Source organism: Gavia stellata, chromosome 11 (genome assembly GCF_030936135.1).
Source record: "Gavia stellata isolate bGavSte3 chromosome 11, bGavSte3.hap2, whole genome shotgun sequence".
NCBI classification, from domain to species: Eukaryota; Metazoa; Chordata; class Aves; order Gaviiformes; family Gaviidae; genus Gavia; species Gavia stellata.
This window is the reverse complement of record NC_082604.1, coordinates 8,573,948-8,601,794: the sequence shown is the minus strand read 5'-3', so window position 1 is coordinate 8,601,794 and position 27,847 is coordinate 8,573,948. Positions and strand designations below refer to the sequence as shown.

Sequence of the window (27,847 nt, the reverse complement as noted above, 5' to 3'; positions counted from 1 at the left end):
CTGTCCAATCTTCAGGTTATTTTTGTGTTCAGATACTCTTCTGTGAGGAATAAGGCAGTGTTTGTTTAAAGCACTGAGCAGCTTGGATTTTGCTTCGTGAGGTTACCAAATTGCATGAAAGTTGCTGTCAGTACTTGAGAAACTGTGAAGCTGGTGTGTTTCTCATATTTCTTTCTAGATGTTTTCAGATGTTTTTACTTAATACAAATGCTGTTGTAAATATTTATTTACCCTGGTTCCTAATAGAAGCTACACAGTACATGTTGATGGGTTTTTTGGATAATGGAACCCAGTGATGCTTGTTTCCCTTGTGATGTTTTTCCTGTTTTCACTTGTAGGTTTCTATATGTCAGCACATCAGGGGAATTTTATTTTTATGCTGTTAATTAGAAATAGCAAGTTTGATTAGTATTTTTAGTTTGAGGATGTTAGCTTAACTTATGCTTTCTAAGTTTCAGCAAAGAAACATAATCGGTGAATAAGGGGGTTAAGGGTTTCCGGCTGCCAGTACTTCTAGTCATCACATTAATTCTAAAGTTGGAAAGGTGTATACTGTGCAGGTTTAGCAGTATAATAGGAAAACCCTGACTGTTGAGGATTAATGAGATACTTCTTGCTGTTTCTGAAAGTTGTACTTGCTAAAGCCCTTAAATACCCTCAAAAGCGGGATGCTGTAAACTTAATACCCAACCTGCAACTTTATCTGTTGATGTAAAAGTTATTCATGTGTTGTAAGGCAGCTTTGTGAAATTGCTGATAGATTTGGGACCTGAATTTGCAGTAAGTGGTGAAGAGATTAGAAGGAGTTCTGTTTGCAAGTGGCTTGGGTTTTGTTTCTTTTGATAGTTTTGAGCTCAGTTTTCTTGCTATTTTTCTTGTATTTGCATCGAACTTTCATTTTCATACAAGAGAGAAAAACAGCTGGTAAAATACATGAATGAATGTAGACCCAAGATAACAAGGTCAAAGGTTATCTTTGAGTCTTTGAGGCTGTGATTACAAATACTGTGAAAGGTGAATCGGAGACTAGCACTATACAGCCTTAGTTTTTATTTGTGTAAAGTAAATAATTATCTGAAGGAATAAAAAATTCTTGCACTGACAGTTTCAATTCTAGGTCAGCTGACACTAGCAGTGGGAATATTAATCTGCTTTGGAGCATTTATAGACAGTCAGTGGCTGAAGTTGAGACCCTCATCCATGCTGGAGCTGTCTCTGCTTTTACTTGCAGGGGTGTAAGGTAACAACAGTAGAAGATACTCAACTACTTTGGGCAAAGTGATTCCTTAGCAGATACCCTCAACTTGCAATAATAAAAGAAGGTTTTCTTGTGCAGCCATCTCTGGAAATAGAACCTGGGATTTGAATGCCAAACAGGATTAGGTTTTTGAAGCATGTGCATATTTCTTTCCTTGCAGTGTCTCACAAATAATACAGGTTTATCTGGGGAAAATGGTTGTCAATACTGTATCTGTGTTGAATTGCTAGCAGAGTTTAAAGCCCAAATAGTTCCAGATTTGTTTCTGTTAATTCAGTGAGGTGATGGACTTCTAAATGCACGTTAGGGATCAAATTAAATAGTTTTGGGTTTTTCTATGGGTACTCTCTGGAATAAGCTGCTGTTTAGGAGGGCATTGCTATCTTCCTAGATTCTTCTGTCCAAGAGATCTCAAGCAGACAACTGTTCTTAATTTTACTGTTGTTGTTTTAAGTTTGTCATAATCCTGCAGGTTAGATAACTACATGCTCTGTATCTGTTTCACTGAGTACAATGTCTCTTGAGCCTTCTTGTACAGTTTAAGCTGCAGCTTTAATTCTCTAACTTGACTGTGTTAATAGTAGTGTGATTTTAATATTCCTTTTTTACCTGTGTGTTTATTTTTGTGGATTTACCTACTGATCTTTGCTTTTCTGCCCTTCAAATTACTTGGGACCTATGGGTGAGTTCTCATGCCCTTGTATGATCAGGTGTTTCTGATGAAAGTTAGCTTTGCAAGTTTTTCTTATACTCACTTGGCAAAGCTGGAAAAGGCTTGTAGTAAACATTGATTTAGATGCAAATGTCAAATTTAGGATAGGTAAGATTAGCAAGTGGTCTTCTGAACAGCATTTATTAGAAACTGCTGTAAACATTCAGTCTCAGGTTTTGCCCTTCTTCACTTCCAGTTTATACTCTGTCAGGAGGAGTGCTTACCTACTCACTCTGCCAGGTGAAACTCATCTAATCCTGGAGAAAAAGTTACACATTAGTAAGTGTTCTCACAAGTCCCAGTTGTTGGGCCCTAGTAGGTGACTGGAGATGCTGAAGCCCAGAGTGGTTTTAGGTAGTAGAAATTTCTTAAGTAGTTTACAAAATCCCACCTGTGTTATTAAGGAGAAGAAATCTAATAATTTTCTAACTCTTAAAAAATGTTTTTTCCAAAATGTGCTAATGCCTATTTTGTGTTAAGCCACAAACTAAAAAAAACCTCCCCTTAATCTGAGCCGGTGAGGAGGGTAGCAGGAATAGTGGCAGTGGTCTGCTGGCAATTTATAGAACACTTTTGCTAAGCTGGAGCTGGTGGCTGCTTGTTAATGGCTTGCCAGGACTTGGAGCACAAAGAAGTAGCTGTCTCTTTCACAGTATTTCTAGTAGTGTGTTAAATAAGCAAGGACGGAAATATATTTCTAAGTAAAATACACTGCCATTGATGCTGGTGACAGAACAGCTGGCATGCTTCTTAGAAGTTGCTTATTTGTACAGGGTGCATAGTTATTGAATTGTCTCTCTTTGTTTACCTACAAGCTATGTTTACTGACAGTTTCTCATAAACAGATTTTTGTCAAGCCTTGCAGTGTTTATCTTAAAGTTCAAGTGAACTAGATAAACAGTGTAGTTCCTGGATTATGCTTTCATTTAGTGGTTCAGTTCAAACTCAGTGGATCTTGTGACTACTGAGCAAGGTCTGGTTCCTCAACATCTGGGGACTTTTTCTGTCATTCCTTCAATTCCAGGTGCTTTCTCTATTATATGGGGCTTTTTGAGGGCTGGGAGAGTGAGGTATTACATTTTGACAGAAGTAGAAATGGGGGATTTTGCAATTACTTGTTTGAGCAATACAGAACCACATAACACCATAAAACAATTCTCTGCTTTCTTCATTTGTAAGTAGCAATTTGAGATCTTGAAGATAGGAAACAGAGGAGAATTTTAATCCAAACTATCAATAGTTAGTGGAAAACATTCAAAATATTCTTAGGTTCAGTTGAGACGTCTTAAACTGTTTAAAGAAAGAACAAACAATTATTTGAAATGACTTGAATGGCAGAATGTGGTGCGGGTAAAGGGTACCCAGTTCTTAAAGGGAGGCAGTTGGTCTGCTGCTTCTTTATGATGCATTTAAATATAGTGCTGGCAGCTGTTACATCAGCTGGTTATCAGTGAACAACACTTGCTTGTAGGCAGACTTAAAAAGAACAAGCATTGCGTAGCTGGTTGTCTGCCCTCTTCCCTAGTAATCTAGTAATCCATTGCTGAATGAAGTATTTCTAACCCATCCACAGCGAATGTCTGACAGAAGTGCTGTTGCAGTCAGGCATACCTTGTGGTGATTTGGGTGTGGTGCAGGGAAGCATGCAGGATACAAGCTCCAGGTAGGTGTTAATCTTCAACTTTAGAAATTTTTTCCAGTGCAACGTAGCTGCAGAGCCAGTAGCATTAAAGTCTCCAAATTCCAAGCCCTGTTGAAGAATGCAGGCCAATTTTTTTCTCCTTTTTTCCCCCTTCCATGGTATTATCTCGTTAATATAAACCATACCACGTGCTTTCTCTTGCTATTACTGTTGCTTGAAAACAAGTCCTCATGTAACCTGTCCAAAATCAAATGCAGAAAGGTCTTAAAGGGAATAGGCTCGAGGGGATCAGAAACAGAGGGGTTACAAGAAAGGAGATAAACTCTAAAGCCAGCTTCCTACACTGCCTGCATGGGCACATTACCCTACAGCAGTGTCTGCTGTTGAACTGCAGGAAACACAGTAACTTGCTGTCTTGAAGATGCTCAAGCTCTAAAGCTCCATGTCAAGTTGTTTTGAGGGCTGGCCTACCTGTGGTTCTCATGTCATGAATCGTTACATGTTACAGGCTCCTACTGCTTCCAACACTGGCTAAAATAAATATTAGCACATCTGGCCTGTCTCTTCCTGCAGTTCTTATTTTAAAAAGTCTATTTGTAGCTTACCATTGGAAAAGCAAGTGAATTGCTCATTCAGAGATGTTTTAAACATGCTACTGTAAAACCTGTATCAGTCTGTGACTCCATGTGTACAGCACACACTGGAAGACTGTCTTCCATCTTCCTGTGAGAACATTTTTTTCCAGCCTGACAAAGCAACTTGATTTCTTTCATCAATTAAAACTTGGAAAACATTAGACTTCAGTCTAATGTTGGAATTAAGGGTGGCACAAGATGTCTTTAGGCTTAGTAATAGGATACTTCTAGGTCACTAGGTTTAAATGGGAGCATTAAGTGAACATCATCGAACATTATGCTACTTTGCAGCAGTTAAATTTGTACAAACAGATTAGTTTTTTAGGGTGCAGTGCTAACAACTACCATTACTTCTGGTATTCTCTGCAGTAGTAGAGTCAACAGACTAAAAGCTACCTTCCTATGAAAGTTTATAGGAGATCTTGTCTTAGCTATTACTCCTAATTTGTACTGAACTCTCCTTTGCGTTTTGGAAGACATTATTTAAGAAATACTGTTGAACAAGTTTTACAGCTTTTTAAAGGTTTTGGGGGTGTTTGAGCCTCTCACGTTACAACAAAATAGCTGATAACTATCTTGTCAGAATCAAACACCAACTCTAGTTATTGCATCAGAGAAGTGAATGCCAGGCCCTTTGGATTTAGTACGATTTGTATTTGTGTGTTGGTGGAATTCAGACTCTGTTAGTAGTGTTAATTAATTTAAATCTGGGTTTGGTTTTTTGTTTTGTTGGGGGTTTTATTTGTTTGTTTTAAATAGGGTGCATATAGTGTCTTGTTAATAGTTTTAAGAACAGTATTTGACAAAGTTAAGAATACTGATCTTGGAAAAGGTTCAAGGGAAGCACTCTTTTGTAATAGTAATGTCAAGGAATTTGGGGTTGTCTTTAGAATCAGAATTTGAGAATTTGACATTTTTCTGTCAGAGGCTATATGTGATTGTAATTAAGCAGATAGGAGTGTGGATATTAATAAATTGGTTATGAACAAGCACCAGAAGAATCCTCTGAGCAGAGCTGCTAAAAGGCAGTATGTTCTTGGCTGTGTTCTGCTGACAGTGGAGTTACTCCCATTCTGCTAGAGCAGTCATAGAGAAGTCATGCATGACTTGCCTTGGCTTGCTCACAGAAACGAGTGGCAGACAAGCCAAATCTGCAAGTCTTCACCTGGTTAGCCACTTAAAGCTCTTGTGTCTTCCCAGGTTCTACTCTACAGTATCTAGTCTGTCTTGCTGTAATGGGTAGAGCTCGGGAAACACTCAGAATCATTGCTTTCATGGTGCAATGCCCAAAATACAAATGGAGTTTTGAAGATGTCTTCATAAGTATTTAATTTTAGTAAATTGCCACACCGCAGTTTATACCAGTTTTTACATGTAGCCCTGTGTGCATAGTGCATAAATCTTTTCTACCCTTAAGGATTTTTGGCATCTTGTTTGTGGTCAGGAGCACACTAAACATTCAAAAAAAGTTAAAATTTACCATAAGAAGTTAAACATTTCAGATACTGAGCTACTTCCCAGAACTGATTTGAACAGCATGTACTGACGACTGTGCACCTTCACTACTTCGGGAAACTTTTTTTTGTCTGTTTAAATTTTCGCTCCAAGTTGCGGGGTTAACAAACTGACTTAACAGTTTGCTTGCCTTCAAGGGCAAATAACTGCAGCATTGTCACACGTGTTCCAGCTGTGTCTTCACCTTTTGCAATTTGACTGTGTTGAGTATAATGTTAATTACGTATCATATGAGCGTATCCTTCAGTTTCTTCGCGGTTAAGAATGTGATGATCCTATTTCTTTTTGCAGATGTGGCGGTACTGTTGGTGCAATTCTGACATGTCCACTGGAAGTTGTGAAAACACGATTGCAGTCCTCCTCTGTGACTCTTTACATTTCTGAAGTCCATCTCAACACTGTGAATGGTGCTAGCGTCAATCGAGTAACTAGAGTTTCTCCTGGACCTCTCCATTGTTTGAAGTGAGTGTACATGTTACTAGGTTTTTGCTTCATTTTGGAGAGGGAGGAGGAGAGAGTTGTGTTGGATAAATCCATATGAAAGATTCAGACTCTTATGTCTTTCATGGTGCTACCATGAGGTGACTTTCCATGTTTTGCCTTTTAACTGTACTTAAAAATGTAGTTTCACATTCCACTTTTCAGAATTTCCTTCATGTTTGAGTTTGTACCTTGAATTAGCCAGAGCATGTATACCCTGTACAATTCACAGCTCCAAACTACATCCCCAAAACTCAGTGGGAGCACTGTAACACTTACCTGCCAGACTCTATTTTCATCCTGAAAAAGTGTTAGTGTAAGACGACTTAAACTGTTCTGTGTCCAAATCATAGGTGTTACTGGATATGGAAGCAAGAAGCCATATGAAAACTAACTCAGCTTCTTAGTCTCTCTCAACTTTCACTACTCCATACCCTTCCTGCTTTTCAGTATCTTCTGGTGGATGTGTGATGCTTAACACTTTTTTAGAGCTAGTAAGAGATATAAGTAAGGCTAGATTTTTGCCATGCTTTGGGACATTTTGTTTGCATAGCACCTCACTGAACAGGGACTGCTGTTCCTCTCCTTGCCACCAGTGCTTGTGATGTTCAGTAGCCAGCAGGAAAGTTGTATGGCAACAGTTAAACTGCTAGTACAGACCACAGGCAGGCAGGTTTCACTCTGCTCCGGGGGACTCAAGCTAGCCAGGTATGGGGAGGTACCTTCAGTATTTGGGAATGAGGGGAATTTTCCTCCAGAAAGGACCTGCTACTGCTTCTTGCATTAAAAAGAATTTGGTAAGACTCAGACCACCTACCTTCTATCCCCAATTAATCAGTGAGAAGTAGTTTTAGAGAGCCCCTTCTGGCAGTTGCAGTGTAGGATTTAGGCTTAATCTGGTTAGAGGGTAGGACTTGCTTAAATGGAGGTTGTACCCAAATAGCTCCTTGAATGCAAGGTAGTTCTTATCATGGAAGTTTTGATTCAGAGCCTTTTATGTATAAGAGTATGATGGGTGAACATGTTGGGAACAGGTATGTGGGAAGGAAGGGTGGGCTCAGGTTGTGACAAGGAAGGAGAGTTCCATCCAAAACACTTGCCTTATTGGCTTCTCTTGATGGAAGTGGAGCCCTTCAGCTTCTTCCCTGAATGATTGGTTATGTATTTATTTTCTGTTTAGAAATGTATCTGAATGAATAGCACGATGAACAGATGTTTGTTTCATATGCCCCTCTTCTAGAAGTGTGCTATGCTTTAAACCCATCCCTAAAACAACTTGGTCTTCCCAGGAAGCAAATTCAGACTGAGGTAGAGGTAGTCTGTGATGAACTTCATTGGTAGGGCTTGTTTGGTTTTGTTTGTTTTTTTTTAAATCTGCTTCTTAGACATGTTGTTTGTTTATCTGTGATATAAGAATGTGTATCTTCTGCTGCTTTTGTTCTTTGCTTAGATGTGTTTTCTTCCAGGTCAGTATCAAACAACTGAGATGCCAAGTAACTTTTCTGGGTTTCAAGTTCTTTAAATACAGGAAATATGAAAACATCCCAAATGACATGGCAATGGACTGTGACAATAAAAATATGTAGGTGCAGGACATAATTATTCTCAGTTAAGGGACTAGGGCTGTTTAGTAGAGAAATCAAACTGGATCCCTCTGGCATTCTCATGCCTTTACTGTCACTTGATATTTTCTGACTCATAGGTGTCAGGGTTTGGCTGTCTCTTCTCATACCAAATTCAGTGCAGTGCTCCAAGGTTCACAGTACTCAGCCTAAAAGCAGAGTGAATCGGGCAAATGATGTCAGAATTTCAGTTAACTGACTGCTGTGGAATCACTTCTGCATCTTAAGCATCGATAGAGGTGACTTCAAAGGCATCTCTGTCAGGAAACAAACTCAGAAGAACTGGTACAGGTGACTGCATTCTCTGGCAACAAAAGCGAATTCCCTTTTTCTTAAATATCTGTGGTGTATATCATATTGCGGATGCCTCTTACAACTAACCATGCTGAGTTTAAACCTGAGGTCTTGATAATGGAAATCTGACAGCCTTCCCCATGTGACAGAAGCAGGTCAGCTGAGGCCATACAGAGCATTTGTGCTGTTCTTCCAACCATGGATTTGCCATTTACTACTTTCAATAAACAGTGCAGGCTAAGTTTGTGTCTTATTTTCAGTGTAGGCTCTGGAACTCCTCCAGCTGGTGTCTGTGAATGTAGAAGAGTGTCAGTAACTACCACTGTTATAATCCTGTCTGCTGCAACATCTCTTTAACTCTTTGGTGCTCTGTCAAGTTTTGGGACAATGTAGATCCAGAAGAAACAAATGGACCTGGTACACTTCACTCCCAAGTTTCTCTTAAGACACTGAGGTTCCTGCTGCTTTGTATACATGCATATATGTGCATATATACATATGTGTAACACATGATGTTGTGGGGGTAGTGACTTTTTAGTGTTTTAAGTGGACACAGATCATGTTAATTGGGATCAGCTTTGCTGTAATCTGTTGCTGTGCCCATGCTGAGCTCTGGAATAGAGTAAGATTTTTTTTTTTAATAATTCCTTCCATAAGTGTTCGAAACGCTTTCAGGGTAACAGACATGTCTAAGTAATTTGTATTTCCAAATCTGCTCTAGGTGAACCTGCTCTGGTGATGAGGTTGGACTAGATGATCTCCAGAGGTCCCTTCCAACCCCTATCATTCTGTGATTCTGTGATTCTCTGCTTTTGAGTGTGTTCAATATTCCAGTTATTGCTGTGGAGTAATGCTACCCACATAGTGAAATCATATCTAAGCTAAGATGTTGCTGGACACATTATATGCTAGCATTCCTAAATAGTGATGGTAACTGTGCAGAACCACCATTTTATTTTGGCTTACTGAAAGCAAATGTAAACTTTCAGTTTGATTTAGCGGCAGAACTGTGGTGAATCAGCTGCTGGAAATCAGAATAGGTTTGGAATCTCCTTCAGTGCTATAGATGGCTTTCACCTGTTTGTTCTGATAGTAAATTCCAAACAAAACAGCCATTTATACAAGGGTAGTTTGCTTTATTGAGTAATTGACTTGTCATTAACCTGCATGTCTCTTTGAAGAAGAAATATACAGGAGAACTATTTGTGTGTATTGGCCAGTGTTTCTAAATCGGTAAGCACAGAGTTCTGTTTTGCAATATCTAGTTGAAGTAGTTAAGAATTAACTTTAAATCTGGTTCTAAAGTAATTGCTGGAGCAGTTTGCAGTGATGGCATGCAGATAGTCCTTGTTTCTCCTCCCATGTCCAACCATACCTTTTAAAATACCATACCTGATTAACATCTAGATTGTTGGGCAGATTGATTTCACTAAAACTGAGTATTACTGGATATCCTCTTACTGTGCCACTGTACCTTGCTGTATAATGGTTTTCAACTCTTTCTAAAAACTACAGTTACATGGTATAGGTATTCCAAACACTTAAGTACTAGTAATGCCTCATTTGAGGTCTCAATACACTGCTTGTATCCCTTTGTTTCTCTGCAAATCGCACAAAGATGGGAGGTGACACCCCCCTGCCACCCGAGCAGTCTTTTCAGAGCTGTGTTTATAGTGGAGCTGGTACCACGAGATGGTAGGGCTGTACTGTGGCTGTGACTCTTTGCATGGGTTACACTCCTTTTTCAGTTAATCTCAAACTTAAGTGAGTTACTTTGCATGAGGAGGTCAGGATTGTCTTTTCTGGAATGAGTCGGAAAGAAAAAAACACTGTTTCTGCAGCCCAGCAGCAGTGCTTGGGTTAGGAGCACACAGGCAGCAGTCTAGAACTGATAGGAGGGAATCCCTGGCAGCCTCAAGGAAGGGCCACTTCTCACATTGAGGGTTTCCATTTCCTTTTACTGTAGTCAAAATAATCACCATATCTTACAGAAAGAATAAAGATAAGAATGGGTTCCTAGTTGACTGCTTAGTGGATTTAAATCTTTTATGGGGATGGGGAAGGCAGGACTTTGCAACTGAAAGGCTGCTTTCCTCTAACTTCTGCAATGTAACTCAGCGTACTCTTAGGAGTCTTGTAGAATCAAACCAGGGTAGCACATGCAAAGCCATGCTGAGGCTTCTGTCCTTTTGAGAAAAGTAGATAATAGATTGCAGATGATGTCCCTGGCTGGGCATGATAAGCAGTAGAGCTAACATTTTCCTGAGCAGCTCTCAGAAGGCATATGACTTGCTGTAACTGAACCTTCATAAGTCTCTTCTATTCTCTCCTCTCCTCCTCTCTTGCTCTTCACTCCCTGTCCCTCCCATCCAAAAAAGTTCCCAAGCATTGGGAGCTAAAGGGTGATGAAAGGAATATAGAATAGAATCAAATATTTTCGTCTCCTTAACAACAGGAGACAAAACTCTACAACCTAGAGGAACGTGAAAATTTCCATGCTTAGTATTTTCTCCCTGATAAAAGGACACTTTCTTTAACTTCCTAATGAGAGGTAACTGCATCTATGTATGTGTTCCTATCTTTGAGGTAAGTCTGTATTGACATCATAAGGATTTACTTCTGCATTTAGTTCCTGGATTTCTATGGCATGTCAAGCAATAATGGAATTTTATTTTATGCTGATTCTAGGAAATGACTAATTTTTTGTGGTCAGCATTGCATTGTCAGTTATTATGAAAGTTTTACACAGAGTAAAACTTAAAATGGTGTAGCTTTGGTGGTCAGTGCATTCCTTAATTTTGGTGTGAATGTTACAGTATTGTTACTTTTTTTTGTTTTCCAGGATGATCTTGCAAAAGGAAGGTCCTCGTTCTCTGTTTAGAGGGCTGGGTCCTAATTTAGTAGGTGTTGCTCCTTCCAGGTAAATACAAACGTGTACAGTAAATGAAATAATTTTGATGAAATCTATGTTGCTGTACGTTATTTACGGGATTTAAGGTTTATCTGAAGCGAGTTTTGCATCTGCAGTTGTAAATACTTAATAGCAAATAACCTTTGGTTCCTGGAGTAATGTCATTGCCTGAGAAATCGAGCCGCTCATGTACTCTGCAGCTGCAGTCCTACATCCTTGTACCAACTGTCTCAGCATTTACTATCCTATATGCTACTATAATAGTATTTACTATTGTGTACTATCCCTTACGCAGAGTTTTGTCCAGTTAGGAAGGAAAACGCTTAAGGAGTTGCACATGTAAACAAGAAGTTTGTACCTTTGAAAATACAAAGGTAGATTTAGCTTTCAGTTAATCCATCATCTTCAGGAAGCAATTGTGTGACTGTAGCCTCAAAACACTGGGTCTTTCTTCCTGAATTCTGGTGAAGCACAGTCTACTGTCCCCCTGCAGTAGGAAGCCTGTTCTGAAACTTCAAAAAGGGCAAGACTGGGTAGGATGACACACTTAACAGCTGTCCCAGAGAAAGCAGATGCAGCAGTGGGCTAGACTCCAAAGGGTACTGGGTCAGTGTCAGAGAGGACATCAGACAAGGATGTAAATCTGATCTAGTTGGCAATGGTATTGCTGCTGTGTGTTGCTCTGCATCAGCACAAATACTCTAGCTACTCGGGTGGTGCTGGCAGTCAGAGCAAGGTGCAGGTTATGCCAGAGTTTCAGCTGATCCTTACATACAAGTGTTAGCCTAAATTCAGTTCAAAAAATAGGAGAATACCTAAGGAAGAATATGGAAACCAAGCTGTGTAAAACTAACATAACTACTTAATCCTGGATGACGCTATAGTTGTTTTCTGGCCCATTTTTATTCCCTTCTATTGTGTTTAAGAGCCTTTATGCAAAGGGAATACATTCCACAAAGGTTTTAGTCTTCCTTTGACTTAGTGCCATGCTTTCGTTTTTTTGGGGTTTTTTGGTCTGAAGAGAAGACATTCTTGTCTCCTGCACACCCAGTTGGAGAGTATCTTAACTTTTCTGGTTTAAGGTCTTTGGATGCTTCTGGAAAATTTTATTAAAATCGGCTTTTCATTTAGCATTGATCTGTCTTTACTTAGATCTGACAGGTGAGGTGTTGTTCTGTAGATCTTCTGCACAAGTAAGAGAAAATATAATTCAGGAATTGGAGTACTTTTATTCTAGCAGATTTTTTAAGGAATTAGGAATACCTGAGGCATTTTCTGATCACTAATTTGGCATTGCTGTTTGGAAAAGCTGAAGTAATTCCAGTAGCTTTTTTGTTCTTGACACCTGTGGGGCATCAGTGCTTCCTAATCTGAAGAGCCTGTACTTTTGTTTGATAGTCCAGTCTGGTCTGAATGTTCAACATTGATATTACTTTTTTAACAGCGATTTTTGTACAGCAGTGGATTCCATTTTATAAGTGACTCTCCCCAATGAAAAATATCCTCAATTGCAAAAAACTCTTACTTTTCAGTAAATTTTATGTTAAATCTTCTAATTCCCTTCCCTTCTTCCCTCAGGTGAAATACTTAGCTTGTTCCGCCCCCCCCCCCCCCCCCCCCCCCCCGAAAAAATGTCAACTTGATATATTGTGTGAAGTCTTATAAATAAGCATATCCTCATTCCCCTCCAGCTGGCTTAGTCTTCATCCAGTACTTCATTTCAATTAAGCATTAGCTAAGTGGATTTAACAGCAGCTCTTTGTTTAAATAACCTGTAGAGAAGCATGTTTCATAACACATCCAGTATACTTAACTGAGTTCAGATTCCATTTTAGAAATTACACCCATGAAGCAAGCACTTTATCTTTTTTCATAATAAAGAAAAACATGTTTGCACAGCTAATGAGGTTAATGTTCTGTTCATGAAAACTTGCATGTTCCTGTTTTCTCTTGTAGAGGGTGTCTGTAAGTTTAAAAAAACTGAGTTACAACCTTAAGTGTGAGTTTTAGATGTGCTAAAAATAAGTTTTTAGCTTTAATCAATGAGAACAAGCATTTTTCATAATATATTGCATTGACATGCTGACTTTTATGTCTAGCTTTGTTTTGATACCAGCTCACAGACTTGAATGTAGTACAAGTTTCCAAATTTTCTTTGTTGTGTATTCAGAGGAAAAAAATCTATGTCTATTCTAAATACAGAATTAAAGAAACAAAATGTGGATCCCAGCTGTTCTAGCATTTAAAATATAAATATTTATTACCTCAAGTTATAAAGTATAACCACAAGTTACCAATATTTACATCTTACATGCTAGAATAGTATAAATATTAAGTGTGCTGCTTGGTTTAAAAAAAAGCTACCTACTTGAGATTTCTTTTAAAGTTGTAATGCTATTGAAATGAGTTTAGGTCTGTTAGAACAAATTTGATGTGTTAGTAAAGAAATCCAGAATACTGTAACTTCAGTTCAGCAGTGTTTTGCTTCCCTGGCTAAACTTCCCAGTGTCACAAAAATCACTGCCATATTTCTAATTATCTATCCTTCCCCTCACTAATGGTTAATTGGAGCTGTTGTGGAAGAAAAAGTTGTAAAGTATGGTCTTTTTTTTTCTTTTCTATTCCTAGAATAGTCCCGCTACTTTGCAAGAGTTATTGCTTGAGTAGTTTTTTACTGAGGAAGTGAGACATGAACCAAGATCATCTTGAGTTAGTGAAGTTAATGGCACTGCTCAAAAGGGTATCGACACATGAAACATAACATAACTTGGATTTTGTTCTAATTTTAGAGCGATATATTTTGCTGCTTACTCAAACTGCAAGGAGAAGTTGAACAACATTTTTAATCCAGATTCTACGCAGGTACACATGATTTCGGCTGGTGTGGCAGGTAAGGATCTGTAACTTTTCAGCTTCATTCTAGAGTCGTATCTGCAAATGAGAGGTGGCAATAAGTGTGGAAAAACCAAAACAAAATAGAAAATGTTCATGATTGAATGATCTCTTTTTGTTCTAGTGGTTATCTTCTTTGGCCTCTCATTAAACAAGCTATCTGGAGAATATGTGCATGAAACTTAGTGTTAATGAAGATCTTTAACACTGTGTGTGTGAATAGGCTTTTCTAGGAAAACTTGCATACCTGCTTTTACAGTTGTAAATTTGTGAAATGTAAAATGAAAACTTTGAAAACAGTAACTTTTCCCTCTGCAAGCTATAAACATTGTTTGCACTGAACTCTGGTTTAATGCTTCTTAATCTGTTTTTTTACCATCACTTTCTGTTACAGCTTTGTGTATCTGGCTTATTTTTGTCTTTCTGAAATATGCCTGCAGATATTTGTGTAAATTATACGTAACACTCCCTCCTCCTTTGTTCAAATACCATTCTGTGTGAAGTTTGCTCTACCACTAAAGTGACATAGAAGAGCAGATTTCTGTAGTTTTCATACATTTTCATCTCTGGAAATAAATTTCTATTTTATATCTGCAGTGTAACTTTGGTATATTTTAGCAGCTACCAATATTTGTTGCTTGATCTGTATGTTCTGTGCTTTGGGATCATTAACAAGGGGTGTTAAAGGCCACTGAGCTGAGTTATGGTCATGGACTTGTGCTGGGGAAATCAAAACTTGGGCTGGCAACACTTTACCTATTGTTGCCTGCATCTTTCCTATACAAAAGCAAATTTTCAAAAGTTTTTTTTCTGTATAGGATGTAGACACTTCACAGATGAATTCTGACGATTTTATGGTAGCCTGTTGAAGCTTCTAATTCCTGTCAAATTTTAAAATCAGTGTATATAACATGAGGATTAGCAATCTGGAATGGACTGCTAAAGGTGATGTCAGAATAATGAATAGGATTAGTTTTCTATTTAATACTTGCTAATAATCTGATACAAAAAAATGTTACAGAGCATAGAAAATCTAAGTAACATTAGCTTTATACTTAAATAACATACCAATGCTCATCTCTAGCACATGAGAAATGCGAGAACCATTTTGTTGTAAATGGGAAAAAATAAGGTGCTCAGATGATGCAGTATTTCTTATCACCTGGAAATGTGTGTTCTGTTTGTAGGTGAACAGCATGGGGAATGGGATGGAAGGGGATTTAATGAAAAGTTCATCCTAATCAGTTAATTGCTCCAAGAAAAATAAATTGTCTTTGGCCTTTTGTCAAGGGGATAAAACATGTCTTTAAATTGGGGGGGGGGGGAAGGTGTCAGGGAGGGAGAAGTATGGGTGATAGAAACAAGTCTATCCTCAGTTGCAGACAACTTGTGTAACTCATGCAGTGCTGCAGGCAGCAAAGGTTCAGAGTGTTCCTTATCTTTGGAAGTTACTGCCCTCATTCTGCAATGAAAAGAACGTTTATGGAGATGTGCTATAGTGACTTCTCCCAGGTGCCTGCAGACAGACTGTAGTTTATCAAGGAGTTCTGTATCTGCTTATTAACTTGCTTCCTTTCCAGAAGGTTGGTATTATGTATTTGTACTTAACAGCTGCGGGAGACTGGGGTAAATGTAATTGAGCCTTAATTGCTGTTTGCCTTTTTTACATTTGTATACAAGTTTTAATATTGAACAAGTTTTGTGGCTGTTACCTTTCCCACACTTGCCTAGTTCTGCAGTTGTATTTCTAAACCATATAGCCAATGAAACTGAATGCCAGTGCAGGTTCACGCTACAGGTCACAACTTTCTTTCTCTCTTGAAATGTCTTCGCACTGTATACTACAGGCGTTCTCTGGATGATCTGTAAAAGAAGGTTCTTTGACAAACAATTTCTCAATATTCAGTACTGGCAGTATTCTGTTTTATATGAAGAGGACTGTAGTTAAAATTAACGGTACTTTTTTGGGAACGTGCTAACCTTGTTTTTGTAATTCTAATATATTTCAGAAAATGCACTTAAACCAGCTATTAACAGTTTTACCTGCAAGGTTTGTATTGCTATACGATGCAAATAAACTTAAGGAAATGGCAGAATAACAGGGACAAGATTGAATGTGAGCTCTTAATTGGTTGACTTAAACAGGTTAACACAGAAGATGACCATAATATTTGCTTTGGAACTTAAGATTTCAAAATTGGCAAGGTGGATAACCACTTCTAATAATTAGCAAAAAGTAATCAGTATTGGTTTTTTCTTTTGCAGCTACCATTGGTTTCAGTAAGGAATTGAGTAACTCAGTCTTAAATGAGGGTAGCTTTTTTAATTTGGATATGACCTTTCTGTTACATAAAGGCTTCTAATACCTAATGAGCATGAGGTGGTGTTTGCACTTACAAAGCTTTTCCTGTAGGTTGCAAAATACAATAACGATACAAAAATACAGTTTAAAAAAGAATCTGTAACTTACTGTTTTATGGAAGTACTGTAAGTAGTGAACTTTAGTCAACTTCAAATACTGTTTACTTGTATCATATGTTAATACATAAGTATCTCAGGCTAGACTGATGTCATTGTTAAATAAGGATTATTTTATGCACATGGCATTTTTGGGAGTGAGAAGCTGAGATATGGTATTTTAAGCACTTTTGTTTGGTTTTAGGCCTGATTCTTCCTTCTCAAGATAAAACATATATTTGGTTTTATTAAGATTCTTTTAGTAAGTTTGTTTTATCCCAAGGAGGATGAATTATGCTACATATTAGTAACTGATGCCTTATGCAATTAGAAAGTAATGTTTTTCTGTTGCTGTGTGCTAGCTTCCAGCATATAATACACGTCACCTTCATACCTAAAATATCTGTATATTGACATGAAGTACTTGGCAATCTCTTGCTTACTACTCAGCATATCACATGGTTCTCTTTTTGCAAACTTGGACAGTGAATGTATCTGAAGCATACTACAAGAATGAGAGTGTTTGCTTGTGTGAAGATAGTTTATCTCTGTACACTTCAAAGTTGGCTAAATTCTCAGATTCATTGTAAACTCTGCGTTCTTGTTGCACTTACTCAACCTCTTTTGCCATAGAGAATAAAAACTGTAGAGAACTGAATGAGATACTTGATTCCTGTATGGCTTTCTGATTTGCCCTTTTAATGATTCATAACCTCATTTGGACAACGTGGTTGCAAATCTGCTGCAAAACTACTTTGCCTTGTATGCTATTCCTCTTTCTAGAACTCTACTTGCAAACCAACCCAAATGCAGATTATTTTTTTATTTATTAGAAAAAAATTGGGACCATGTTACTACTTACAGAGATACCATACTGATGTTGACTTTTTAGTAGTATGTGCACAGTTACTTAATACCAAATAAAATGCATATTTAGTTCATTGGTTACTGATATTAGAAAGTTCGATTTCATAAGGCATCTATCTTGCTTTTTCAGTCCTAAGACAAGGCTAGCTTTTTCAAATGATATTTGGGAGGGAGTGGAGAAGGAGGAGGGTTCATTTGTAAATTTGATATATAGGTAAGTATGTGGAGATATAAAATTGAACTGCTGCAAATGAGCAGAAATTTCAGTACTCAGTGCATTTTACACAACTATTTTAATATCTGTGGCCTGTTCTGATTATTTTACGTTCTTTTTTCCTAAACTTTTACCTGAAAACAGTTAGATCTCACAATAACTAATTCACAAATCCTTCCAATGGGATTCGATTTGTACACATGTGTCTGATGAGGTCACTGCTTGTTGTTATGATACAGAAAAGCCTGTGTCTATTTTAGGCATTTACTGTACATTTCTCCCGTGAAAAGAGTGAGATCGTGTCATCTCATGCTCCCCATCCGCAGGTCACTTCCTGCAGAAATATGGACTAACTTAAACCTCGTGAGTACTGAACTGAGCGTCTCTTGCAGCCTCTAGTGTAAGAACCACACATTGGGTTTGTAATATCTGTTAAATAAACAAAATAAGGGGAATTCACTTTCATTATCTTGAACTCAGATGATGTGCATTGTGCAAAGACATCACTTCTCCTTAACTCTGCTAAGAGTTATTTTTTTCATGTCCAGTTCAGGGAAAGGTGGAAAATACCTTTCACTGATAGCTGCTACTTTATTTAGCTCTGGCTAATTGAAAGTCCCTACTGGGTTAAACAAGGCCTTTTGGGTTTTTTCAGTGTCCCAGAGCTGCCTTTAAAATGCTGCAGCTGATATTCTGTGTTGTCACATTATTTCAAAGACCTCTTTTCTTTTTCTTTTTTAATATGTATATAATCTCCTTTCTGTCTCTTTCTGTTTTCTTTTTGTTTGTTTTTGGTTTACTACTTTGGATTTTTAATTCAGCATTCCATATTCACATGCGTCTGTATCAATTACATTGGCTTATAGATTAAAAAAAAAAATCCCTAACCTTTGAAATATGATGCATAATAGGAATACCTGGGATCTTACCTGTCATAGCTGGTATAGCTGAAAACATAGATTGAAATAATTATTTCCATCTGAAACTGGGATACAATTTCATAGAAGAAAATAAAACATAGAAAAGTACCAGAGTTTCTGGTATTGCTAAACTGATTTACACTTCTAATGAATCTGGAATCTTTCTTTAGGATACAACACGTTATAATGCTTTACAATGCTTATCAAAGTTCACTGAGACTTCTAAAAAGAAAAAGGAAACAATTGATAGAGCTTCATAGTAGTTGTTGAAAGCCCCCCCCCCCCCTTTATTTTTTAACAAGTACTTTTGCTACAGATTTTCTGTATTTAAAAAGAAAAGCTTATCTTATCAAAGATCCCAAATGATATGTTTCATGTTCTGGAGTGCTCTCCTTGGTGTCAGCATCACTCAACTCTTAATTTATTTTTCTTCTTCCACTAACTGTATTTACTACATTACCTGTAAGAATTAAGCTGCAGTTGTTTCATCTTGAAACCTGAATTATTGAAGGCTCTTTGATTTGAAAGCTTTGGTTCAAACTGTCACGCAATTTAGGCTTATGAGAGCCCTGGTTAGGGAAAAAAAAATTGGCTATGTTGCTAAGTGTCTGATCCTACCATTAGGGGTGCTATGCTTAAATAATGTTTAGAGAAACCCAGGGAGTGCAAGTTTGGACAGAATAGGCTGCATCCTGTGCCAACCACAGTTCACTGGCAGTTTCCAATATAGTCTTCCCAGCCTGCCTAGAAGTATCAGGCTGCTGCTGTGGATGAATACAGTCACTGCTGCCACTCAGACACTGCCTCTGATCTCACCTATGTGTTTCCTGTTCCAGATTTAGGATCTACAGAGACCGTTTTTTTGGGTTGAATAGGAGGGAGAAAGGGCTGAGCAGATAATGCTGTAACATACAGTCTAGCAGTATAACAAAATTCCAAAGCATGCAACTTAAATAGGAATGCAAAAGATTTTTTTGGTCTCGTTCACTTGTAATTAAGAACTAGGACAGACTTAAGAACTAATTTTGTTTTTTAGAGAGAAGTCTTTCCTGGAAAACGGATTGTTAGGGGAAGTTAGTAATTTTTTCCCACCTTGTTTCAAAGCCTTTGTTGCAGTCCTGTGCATTCCTAGTGCCCTTCACTGAACTATAGATATGGAAAGATTCTGATTTGAAGTAAAAGAAAATTAAAGCTTTCTTAGTGCTAGTATAAAGAAGTAAAAACCGCAAGAACAGTATTTCCTTTCAGTTTAGTTCAACCCAGGGCCAAGTGCTGTTGAAATCAGTGGTATTTCTGTGGGATTAAGTGACGGGTCAGAAGGCCTCTGACTAGTTGAACTACAGAACCTTTTTTACAGATGCGGTATGTTTTAAAAACTTCCCGTGCCTTGTTATGGCAGAGTACTTCCCTGATGCTTTAAGTTTTTACATAATTATTTACCTACATGAAATGCAGATATAAAGCACTTGTGGCTTATTAGGATTTCACTGCATCGTATGAAGGGCTATATATGTACCCAGACATAGAAAAAAGAGTAGTGTATCAAAAAAAAGCTAGCCCCAAACCTTTATTATCTACCACAGGATGTTATTTAGTTAAGAGGTTTGAGTCAGTTTAAAAATCTACTTCATCAAAAGATTAAACTGAAATCTAATGTGGTTTTGCTATTTTGGCACAGAAATATAGCTAAATTTTAGTAGCTGCTAAACCTTGTAGTTTGTCTTTAGAACTGAAACTGAAAACCATAATGACTTGTTTAAGATTTGGGGGTGGGGGTAAAACAGACCTTAAAACAGTTAAGATCCCCTGGCATTTCTCTGAGTATTGCAGTCATTTGTGTGCAATGTAAACCTAGATTGTGATTGAACAGAAGTAACATGTATGCAAGCAGTTCTGCTAAATATATATATATGTAAACTGTTAATGATCTCCATAAACAAGCTTATCAATAGCCTGTTTGTTGTATAAGTATTGTGCACCAGATATGCACTGAACAAGGTAACTCTCTGTTGCTTTCCCACAACCGCAGTCCATTCCCTTGCAGGAGGGCAGCATGTCTTTGTAGTGATATACAAGTGATGTGTGTCACTTAGAAAGCAAGTGTCTAAATTTACCACCTCTTGCCTGGCCATGTTCCAGCTCTTCCCTTTTCCTCTTCTCTCCTGCAGACGTGACACCTCATTAATGGTGCATGTGTGGTATTACAACTCTAGATGGTTTTTTATTTTACTTTTTTTTCAGAGCTGCCTTTCACTCTGCTCTTTTTCTCTCCATGGTTGTACAGAAGTAAGAGTGATTCTTACTTCTTTTCTTTATTTTTTTTTTAATTTGTTTCCTTTTCTCTTCTTCCTTTTCTTTTTCTTTAGTGGATTAAAAATCAAAGCTTTAACCCTTAGCCCTTATGCAAGCCTGAATAGTTGCTGTCTGTCTGGATAGTTAGAAGTCATACTATTTACTTTAACAATTTAAACACTCATGTCCTTGTAAAAGTATTCCTAGGCCAACCAACAATCTCTGCTTTGAATACTAAGTAAAACATTAGCACTCAAATTTAACTGCTCTTCGTAGTTCAGTATTAAAAGGTCTCTTAACTTACAGTAATACATGCCTTTTAACTGCACCAAAAGTAGTATTTATTCAGTCTGCATGCTTTTAAACTCGGATTGTATTTCAGGTAGTAAATTAAATTGACACAAGGTTTTATACCATCTCAAATTGCTCTAGCAGTATCTGCAATGCATTCTTACTTACATGTTTGCCAAATTGGTTAATATCAGTTTAGCTAGTGTTACTGTTCTATAGTGTCAAAACAGGGTTGGTATGATTAGCTAGGCAGAGAAATGTACACAATTGGGCTTATTTTATATGGGGCGTCTCTTGCTAAGAATCAAAACTTACTCAATATTACTGTAAAATTAAAAAATAAGCTAATTGTTTATTGGCTGTATGGGTTCATACTATATCAGTAAAGGGCTACAATGGGTACTTTCTATAAATCAGTATAGTCCGAGTTTTTGCATCCACTGTACCTTACTATGTGTGTTTCAAACTTAGATGCAGTTGCTCTTGTGATACTATCACATCTAACTTTTTTCTTTTTAAATATTTTAGGTTTTACTGCGATCACAACAACTAATCCCATTTGGCTAGTAAAGACACGATTACAGCTTGATGCAAGGTATGGTGACAATGGGAAATATCACTGCTGTGATAAGTTTGCTTAAATGTTGTGTATCTGTTCTGCATCCCAAAATGGAACGATTCTTTAAATATCCAACACTTCGAATTAGAAGGTTGATGCTTATCTATCTACAAGTTACATGATCATTTTTCTCTATTTGAATTTCTGTTTTTCGAGGCATGCTTGAGGCACTAGTAGACTGGCCAGCAAATTTGGAATTAATTACAAGGTAACAGTGTCACTAAAACAATGTTCTACCAACCCAGATGCTTACATTTTCCTTCAGTAATACATTCTCTTTGGTTTTAGCTGTTGAGCTAAACATTCCTGAAATAAGGATTTAAGTGTTTTAGCAAAAGTTTAGAAAAATGCCTGAAACATCCTGGTCTTCATTTTTTTACAGACAATGAGCTCTAGCCTATAAAAGGGGAAGACTGCTTTCATGGATCGAAACACAGGAGTTGTACTAATGCAAGATAGTCAATAGAAGTTGTTTGGACTTACTACAGAAACTGTTTATTATTACACAACTGGTAATGAAGTAGAATTTTATGCAAATATGGAGGAAGAAAGACCTTTATATTCCCATCTATTTAAAACTGTAGGGAGAGACTGATAGGATTCAAGTGTCTCAATGCAACTGTCTTGTTCATTTTAGAGACTTTCTTACTGAAAACTTAGCATGCAATATAAAATTCTTTCTTCAGCCATCCTAAATACATGAATGACCCACATATTTCTATTTTGGAGATCTGTTGGACTTTCTGTATTAAGCGCATATTAGCGTTTTTCCTCTTAGCAGGCGTATTTCCAGCTGCAAGGTGACCTTAGTGAATATATCCCAGAACTATTTTTACTGTGAGATTTTTTTTTGTGATGCCATCGTATGATTGGGGTGATAATTCCATGACTAATTCCAAGGGGGTTTTGGTGCTATGTGCAACCTGATGGCATCGTGTGCCTCTGCTTGGTTTTTACTGATTAATCAGTTAAATTGCTTAAACTATAGGGCTTTAAGGAAATTGGGGAAAATTATGGATTTCTTGGGCACATTATTTCTGTACATCACATAAAGTACATTGTTCATTGGGAGACCTGAAGAAGGATCTCCTAACTTTGTGTAGGACACTGCAATTACGTGGGCTAGCTTAGCACATACTGCATTCTCAGCTGTTCTAATTCAGTTGTTGTTAGAGGCATAAAAACACTTGGCCTGTGGGATTACCCTCGCGCAACCTTGTTTCTGTTGAAGTTCTTCTCAAAAATCCCTCTGATCCCAGTAAGAGCTGGAGAAGGCATGTGTTTTGTTTCGAAAGTGAAATTGCTTTGGCCTTCAGGACAGTGTGCATCTTGCACATCAGAAGAACAAACTCTTACACCAGTCTGTGTCAGTGCACCTGTTCAGGTGCACCAGGGACATATGGGGACTGGAATGCCCCTGGAGCTGCAGCTGTAGATCTGGCTGCATTTCCCACCAGTTGTTCTTTGACTCTTTTCTCTTGCCTGTCAGCAAATTAGTGCCAGCCCTCCGGTTCTCTGCAGCATCTGCTACCTAACTTACTCAAGATCTGATTGGCAGTTATGTGTGCCCACTCTCTCTTCATTGTGCTTGGTACCTTGTTTCGTTGCTGTCTGACACTGCAGGTTCAGACCATCAGGACTTAAATTCTGCCATCAAGCGATGCCCCATACTACTTACATAATAGCTGCTGCCACTGTCTGTCTTGCTTTGGCAGTATCCATATGAGTTACCATAACTTCTTACAAGGTTATCTGCTGTTTTATTCTGTGACTCGCTCACTCAGGAGACCTCTGGTGGCAGAAGCCGTATGTTTCAAGTGCCTGCACTTGCTGCTGCAATGAAGCATACTTTATGCAGTGTTGTAATGGTTTTGCGTAGCTGTGTACAGTATGCTAAGTATTTCAATACGCACAACTCAATTCAACAAGCAAGCTAAAAATGGGAATAAGATTTTATTTACCAAATATTGCTTGATAGAGTCATGTCTAATGAGCATTTTTCTTGACATCAGCGGTGACTTAGTTGAATCAAACAATAGCTACCTGTGTTGTATTCGTTGGTATGCTCCCTTTGGATATGCTAGTTGTTTGCTGCTAGCTGTGATGCTGTGAGGCCTGCTGTTCAAACTTTTAGCCACTGGAATTACCATCCTATGGAGCGTTTATTTGAGGAAAAATTTAGGGGAAATCCACTCTCATTGTGCAGAAGAAAATGGTCATTTTTTTCATGAGTCACTGACATCGACGGTTCATTTGGGAGTCTGTTTTCAAGCCATTTAGTCCTTTATTCCATAAGACTTGGGGAGGCCTAGAGCTGTTCAACTTGTCGATGTGATACTTTTCCTTTAGTCACCATATGAAGTTTGGCTTGGATTCAGTGTAATGCTTTACCCATGTTTAGTGCTGAAGGCCTCTGAGACTTCAAGTTCTCTGTGTTCTTAAATGTATCTGAATCGGAGCCCCTCAGCATCAGTGCGAAATGTTTCCTAAGTCCTCTTGTCACTCAAGCAAAACTGTTTAATTATTTTCCAGTCTCAGGTTGCACCAGTTTGATGTCTGTCTTTTTCTATCCTTTTTAGGAATCGTGGAGAAAAGCGAATGAGTGCTTTTGAATGCGTCCAAAAAGTTTATCGATCAGATGGTATTAAAGGCTTTTACAGAGGAATGTCAGCATCCTATGCGGGCATATCTGAGACTGTTATTCATTTTGTTATTTATGAGAGTATTAAGAGAAAACTACTGGAGTATAAGACTGCTTCAGCCATGGACAATGAGGATGAATCAGCAAAAGAAGCTTCGGACTTTGTTGGAATGATGATGGCTGCTGCCACTTCCAAAACTTGTGCAACATCAATAGCATATCCCCATGGTAAGTGGGGCATGTACACCTGAGAGCCTGAATCAAATTGGCCAAAGGGAATCTTTTCAGTGATATCTGTAGCAGACTTTGGCTCACTTGCTCAAGAATGATTTCTTTGTCTAAAGCTTTTCACGTCAGATTCAGTGAGTCAACATGAGTATAGTATTCAGAAATGGAAGTATTTTTAAGTGGATATCTAGCATGGCCTCTTCTTAGGCAATGTTTGTTTTTCCAAAGGATTTGCCAGGGTATGGCCCAAAGAATTTAAGGAGAAGCTCCTTTTTCACTTGGAATCTCTCTATATACTCAGCAGTTTCACGTAATTTTCCAGCAAGTTCATGTCCCCCTTCTAGGAAAACAGGCTGTCTAGTTTGGTTTTCAGTTGCACTTAATTTTCCTGCAAACTAGTTGTGTATACATTAAATTTATTAATGGATTGAGTACTTTATTAGTGGCAACTTTCAACTTCATAAGCCCTAACAATGGTTGCCTTCTGGATTTTAACTAAGCAAATGAACTTTCCTTGCTTAGTTAGATATCTAATACTGCCAAAAATTTAACTTGTTTTCCTCTCAGACATGCTTGGTTTGCTTCTCTGTTTGTCTTCCTCCTCCTTTTTTAAAGAGTTCTTCTGAGATTGAGAGCTTGGGGAGGGGAGAAGGTTGCCTTTTAATGTAAAATCACTAACTGGTTTCTGGGAAAGATAATGAAAAGTGGTGAATGTAACCACATGTGGTTTTCTTTGTACAGAGGTTGTACGAACAAGACTAAGAGAAGAGGGAACAAAATACAGATCTTTCTTCCAGACACTATCTTTGCTTGTGCGAGAAGAAGGGTATGGATCCCTCTACCGAGGTTTAACTACACATCTGATCAGACAGATTCCAAACACAGCTATCATGATGTCAACCTATGAAGTGGTAGTCTACTTGCTTGATGGATAGCAGCGTGACAAGGCTTCCTAGAAGAAGGTTAAAGATTGAAAGACTGGAGTGGACCACTGAATGTCAATGCCAATGTGGTGGGCAAAAGGAAAGTTATATCAGGAACATGCAGCTACGGACAAAACAGAAGGCTGATTGTGGGCAACTATGAATAATTTTGCTGCCTTATTTGTATGGTCTCTTGGCATTGTGACAAACAGGACTGCCCCTGAGGGAATGCCTTTATACATCTCTTAATTCAAAATTGTCACTTTCTTTTCATCTCTTAATCTAGACAAGGCCATTCAGTCATCTTCAGAGACGTGATGGGTGAGGGAGGGGGCGTAAAATTTATTGTTGGGCAGCCTTATTCACTTCTCTTAGTGGTTGCTCTCAACTACATCCTTTTTGTTCTGTTTTACTGCACAGTAACCTGTTGGAACAATGGGCAAGACAGTAGTTTCATGCCTTTCCATACCTGAAACTTCCATTCAGTTGCTCTGAAGATTCATAAGGAGACAGAGGTAGTAGTCAGTGTGTAAAGTTTTCCATGTTGCTACCTCAAGACAAAATATGGCGCAGGGACTCAGTACAGAGTTATTTCTTCACTACAAAAAGTGATACTTGGGGGTTGGGTTTTTTTTTGAAGTTTGAGCAGTGTTGTAGGTTAGTGAGAGAGGATCTGATTGAACTCTTCAGGTTATCAATCTGTTAATACTGGTGTATGTGGATTTCTAGTTCTGCTGCATCATTCTCTTTTCTGGAACTTTCCTTCCTTAAGTAAGAGAGACCTATGAAATGTTCTCCTATATCATCAGTTTTCTTTGCCAACCTGTCAGGTTACTCACACAGCTAAGGAAGAACTTGCTGAATGCTACTTCATAGCTTTTTAGGGATTCTTAATGTGATGAGAAATCTCAACTAGCCCAGCCTACCATTTGTAAAGACAGGATTCACTCAAATAGTTTCATGCTACCTAAGAATAAGTTGTATTACCCTAAAATATCTGGCAAATCCTGACTTGGATTACCAGTATTTATGTGGGAGTACAGGGAGAGAACACACATCACCATGGCTAAGGTGCCCAGAAAGCAGAAAACAGTTAAAGTTGTGATAGATCTTTTCAGTGCAGACAGGCTCTGTGCAGAACGATGGAGAAAATTGTAATTGAGATTTTCTTGTAAGCATTCCCCTGATAATAGCTGTATCACTTCTACCAACTTGAGCCTGTGCACTGAACTGCAGCTGGCAGTATAAGCTTGTCCTCCAAATTGTCTGAATATTCAGGCATTGTTTTTTGTTGTTCTATAAGCAATTGCAAATCAATGCTTTGCATTCAGCAGTGGGGCTTAGCTAGTTTATTCTGTCATAATTTACAGGGTTTTCCAAAACCACACAGCTGGAGTTTCAAAATCAACAGCTTAATGTTACAAGAACTTGTACAGCTTACCAAACAAATATCTTTTATCTGCACTTTGAGTACTTCTCAGTCTGCATCCGTGATCCTTATGAGGCAGATGATCATTATAAATTGGGGGCAATACCTTTCTACATATAAATGCTGCTACACTGGTGTGGACAAAACTGTGCTATCAACTCTTCCAGTGTGGTACTTGAGTACACTTCAACTGTGCATTGTGTGCAATGGCTTTATTTTATGAATGACTCCTTATGCACTTTGTGGCCTTCTTATGGCTTGTGACTTTTCTTCCTCTTACTCATTATCTGTAGTCAAACTGTGTTCAAAACATGCAGTTTGGTTTTAAACAAAGCATGTGGTTTGATTTCCGTGTAGGCTGTGCAAGATAAAACATTTTATGCTGTAAATCCATAGCATCTCTGCTGCAGTAGTTCTGTAGGCTGTATGTAAAAGCTCGAAGCTTACAGAACAATCAGTCTGGGTTTTTCTCATTTGCTTTCCTTTATTTTAACCCTTGTCATGTTCTCTACACAGTGTCAAAGTATTTGAGTATTTAATGTAATTCTCTGTACTAATTACTCATCCTTCTAAAAGCCACTTATAGTATGTACAACGACCTTGCAGTGCAGGCTTAGCTGTATTGACTTCTTTCTCCTTGGAAAATGTTATCTTACCTTCTTAAAGACAGATAGTGTCTGTGATGTGACCACAGGTGAACTTGATTGTTTTAAAGTGAGGGGAGTGCTTAAATGTATGTTCTAAAGTGGGCTTTTTCTAGTGATCTCTCTAGGAAAAGTCTGGAGTATTCATGACTCTGACCTAAGTTTTGCTGTGATGTCATTGTTCAGATAACTCAACTAAGTGCAGGAATAGCTACTTACTGTAATTTTTTTCTGTAGCAAGTGGATTACTCTTTAGGCTGTCCAGATTATTCAGTCATAGCCAAAATTTAAATTGGCAAAGACAATATTCAGCTTGGGAGTTCATGAATACAATTAACACTTGGATTAGCCTAGGCTTCAT

General features: G+C 38.1%; 1 protein-coding gene across 1 annotated transcript in view; it reads left to right on the top strand.

Moving 5' to 3' along the window:
• SLC25A36 (solute carrier family 25 member 36) overlaps positions 1-25,748 on the top strand; it is a 30,450-nt gene extending 4,702 nt beyond the window's left edge. The window contains exons 2-7 of the mRNA XM_059822841.1: positions 6,054-6,224; positions 11,001-11,078; positions 13,859-13,959; positions 21,531-21,597; positions 24,201-24,490; positions 25,232-25,748. Of these exons, the coding sequence (XP_059678824.1) occupies positions 6,054-6,224; positions 11,001-11,078; positions 13,859-13,959; positions 21,531-21,597; positions 24,201-24,490; positions 25,232-25,425 (901 nt within the window). The 3' untranslated portion in view covers positions 25,426-25,748. The remainder of the gene's footprint in view (positions 1-6,053; positions 6,225-11,000; positions 11,079-13,858; positions 13,960-21,530; positions 21,598-24,200; positions 24,491-25,231) is intronic.
• The last annotated feature ends 2,099 nt before the right edge of the window (positions 25,749-27,847 follow it).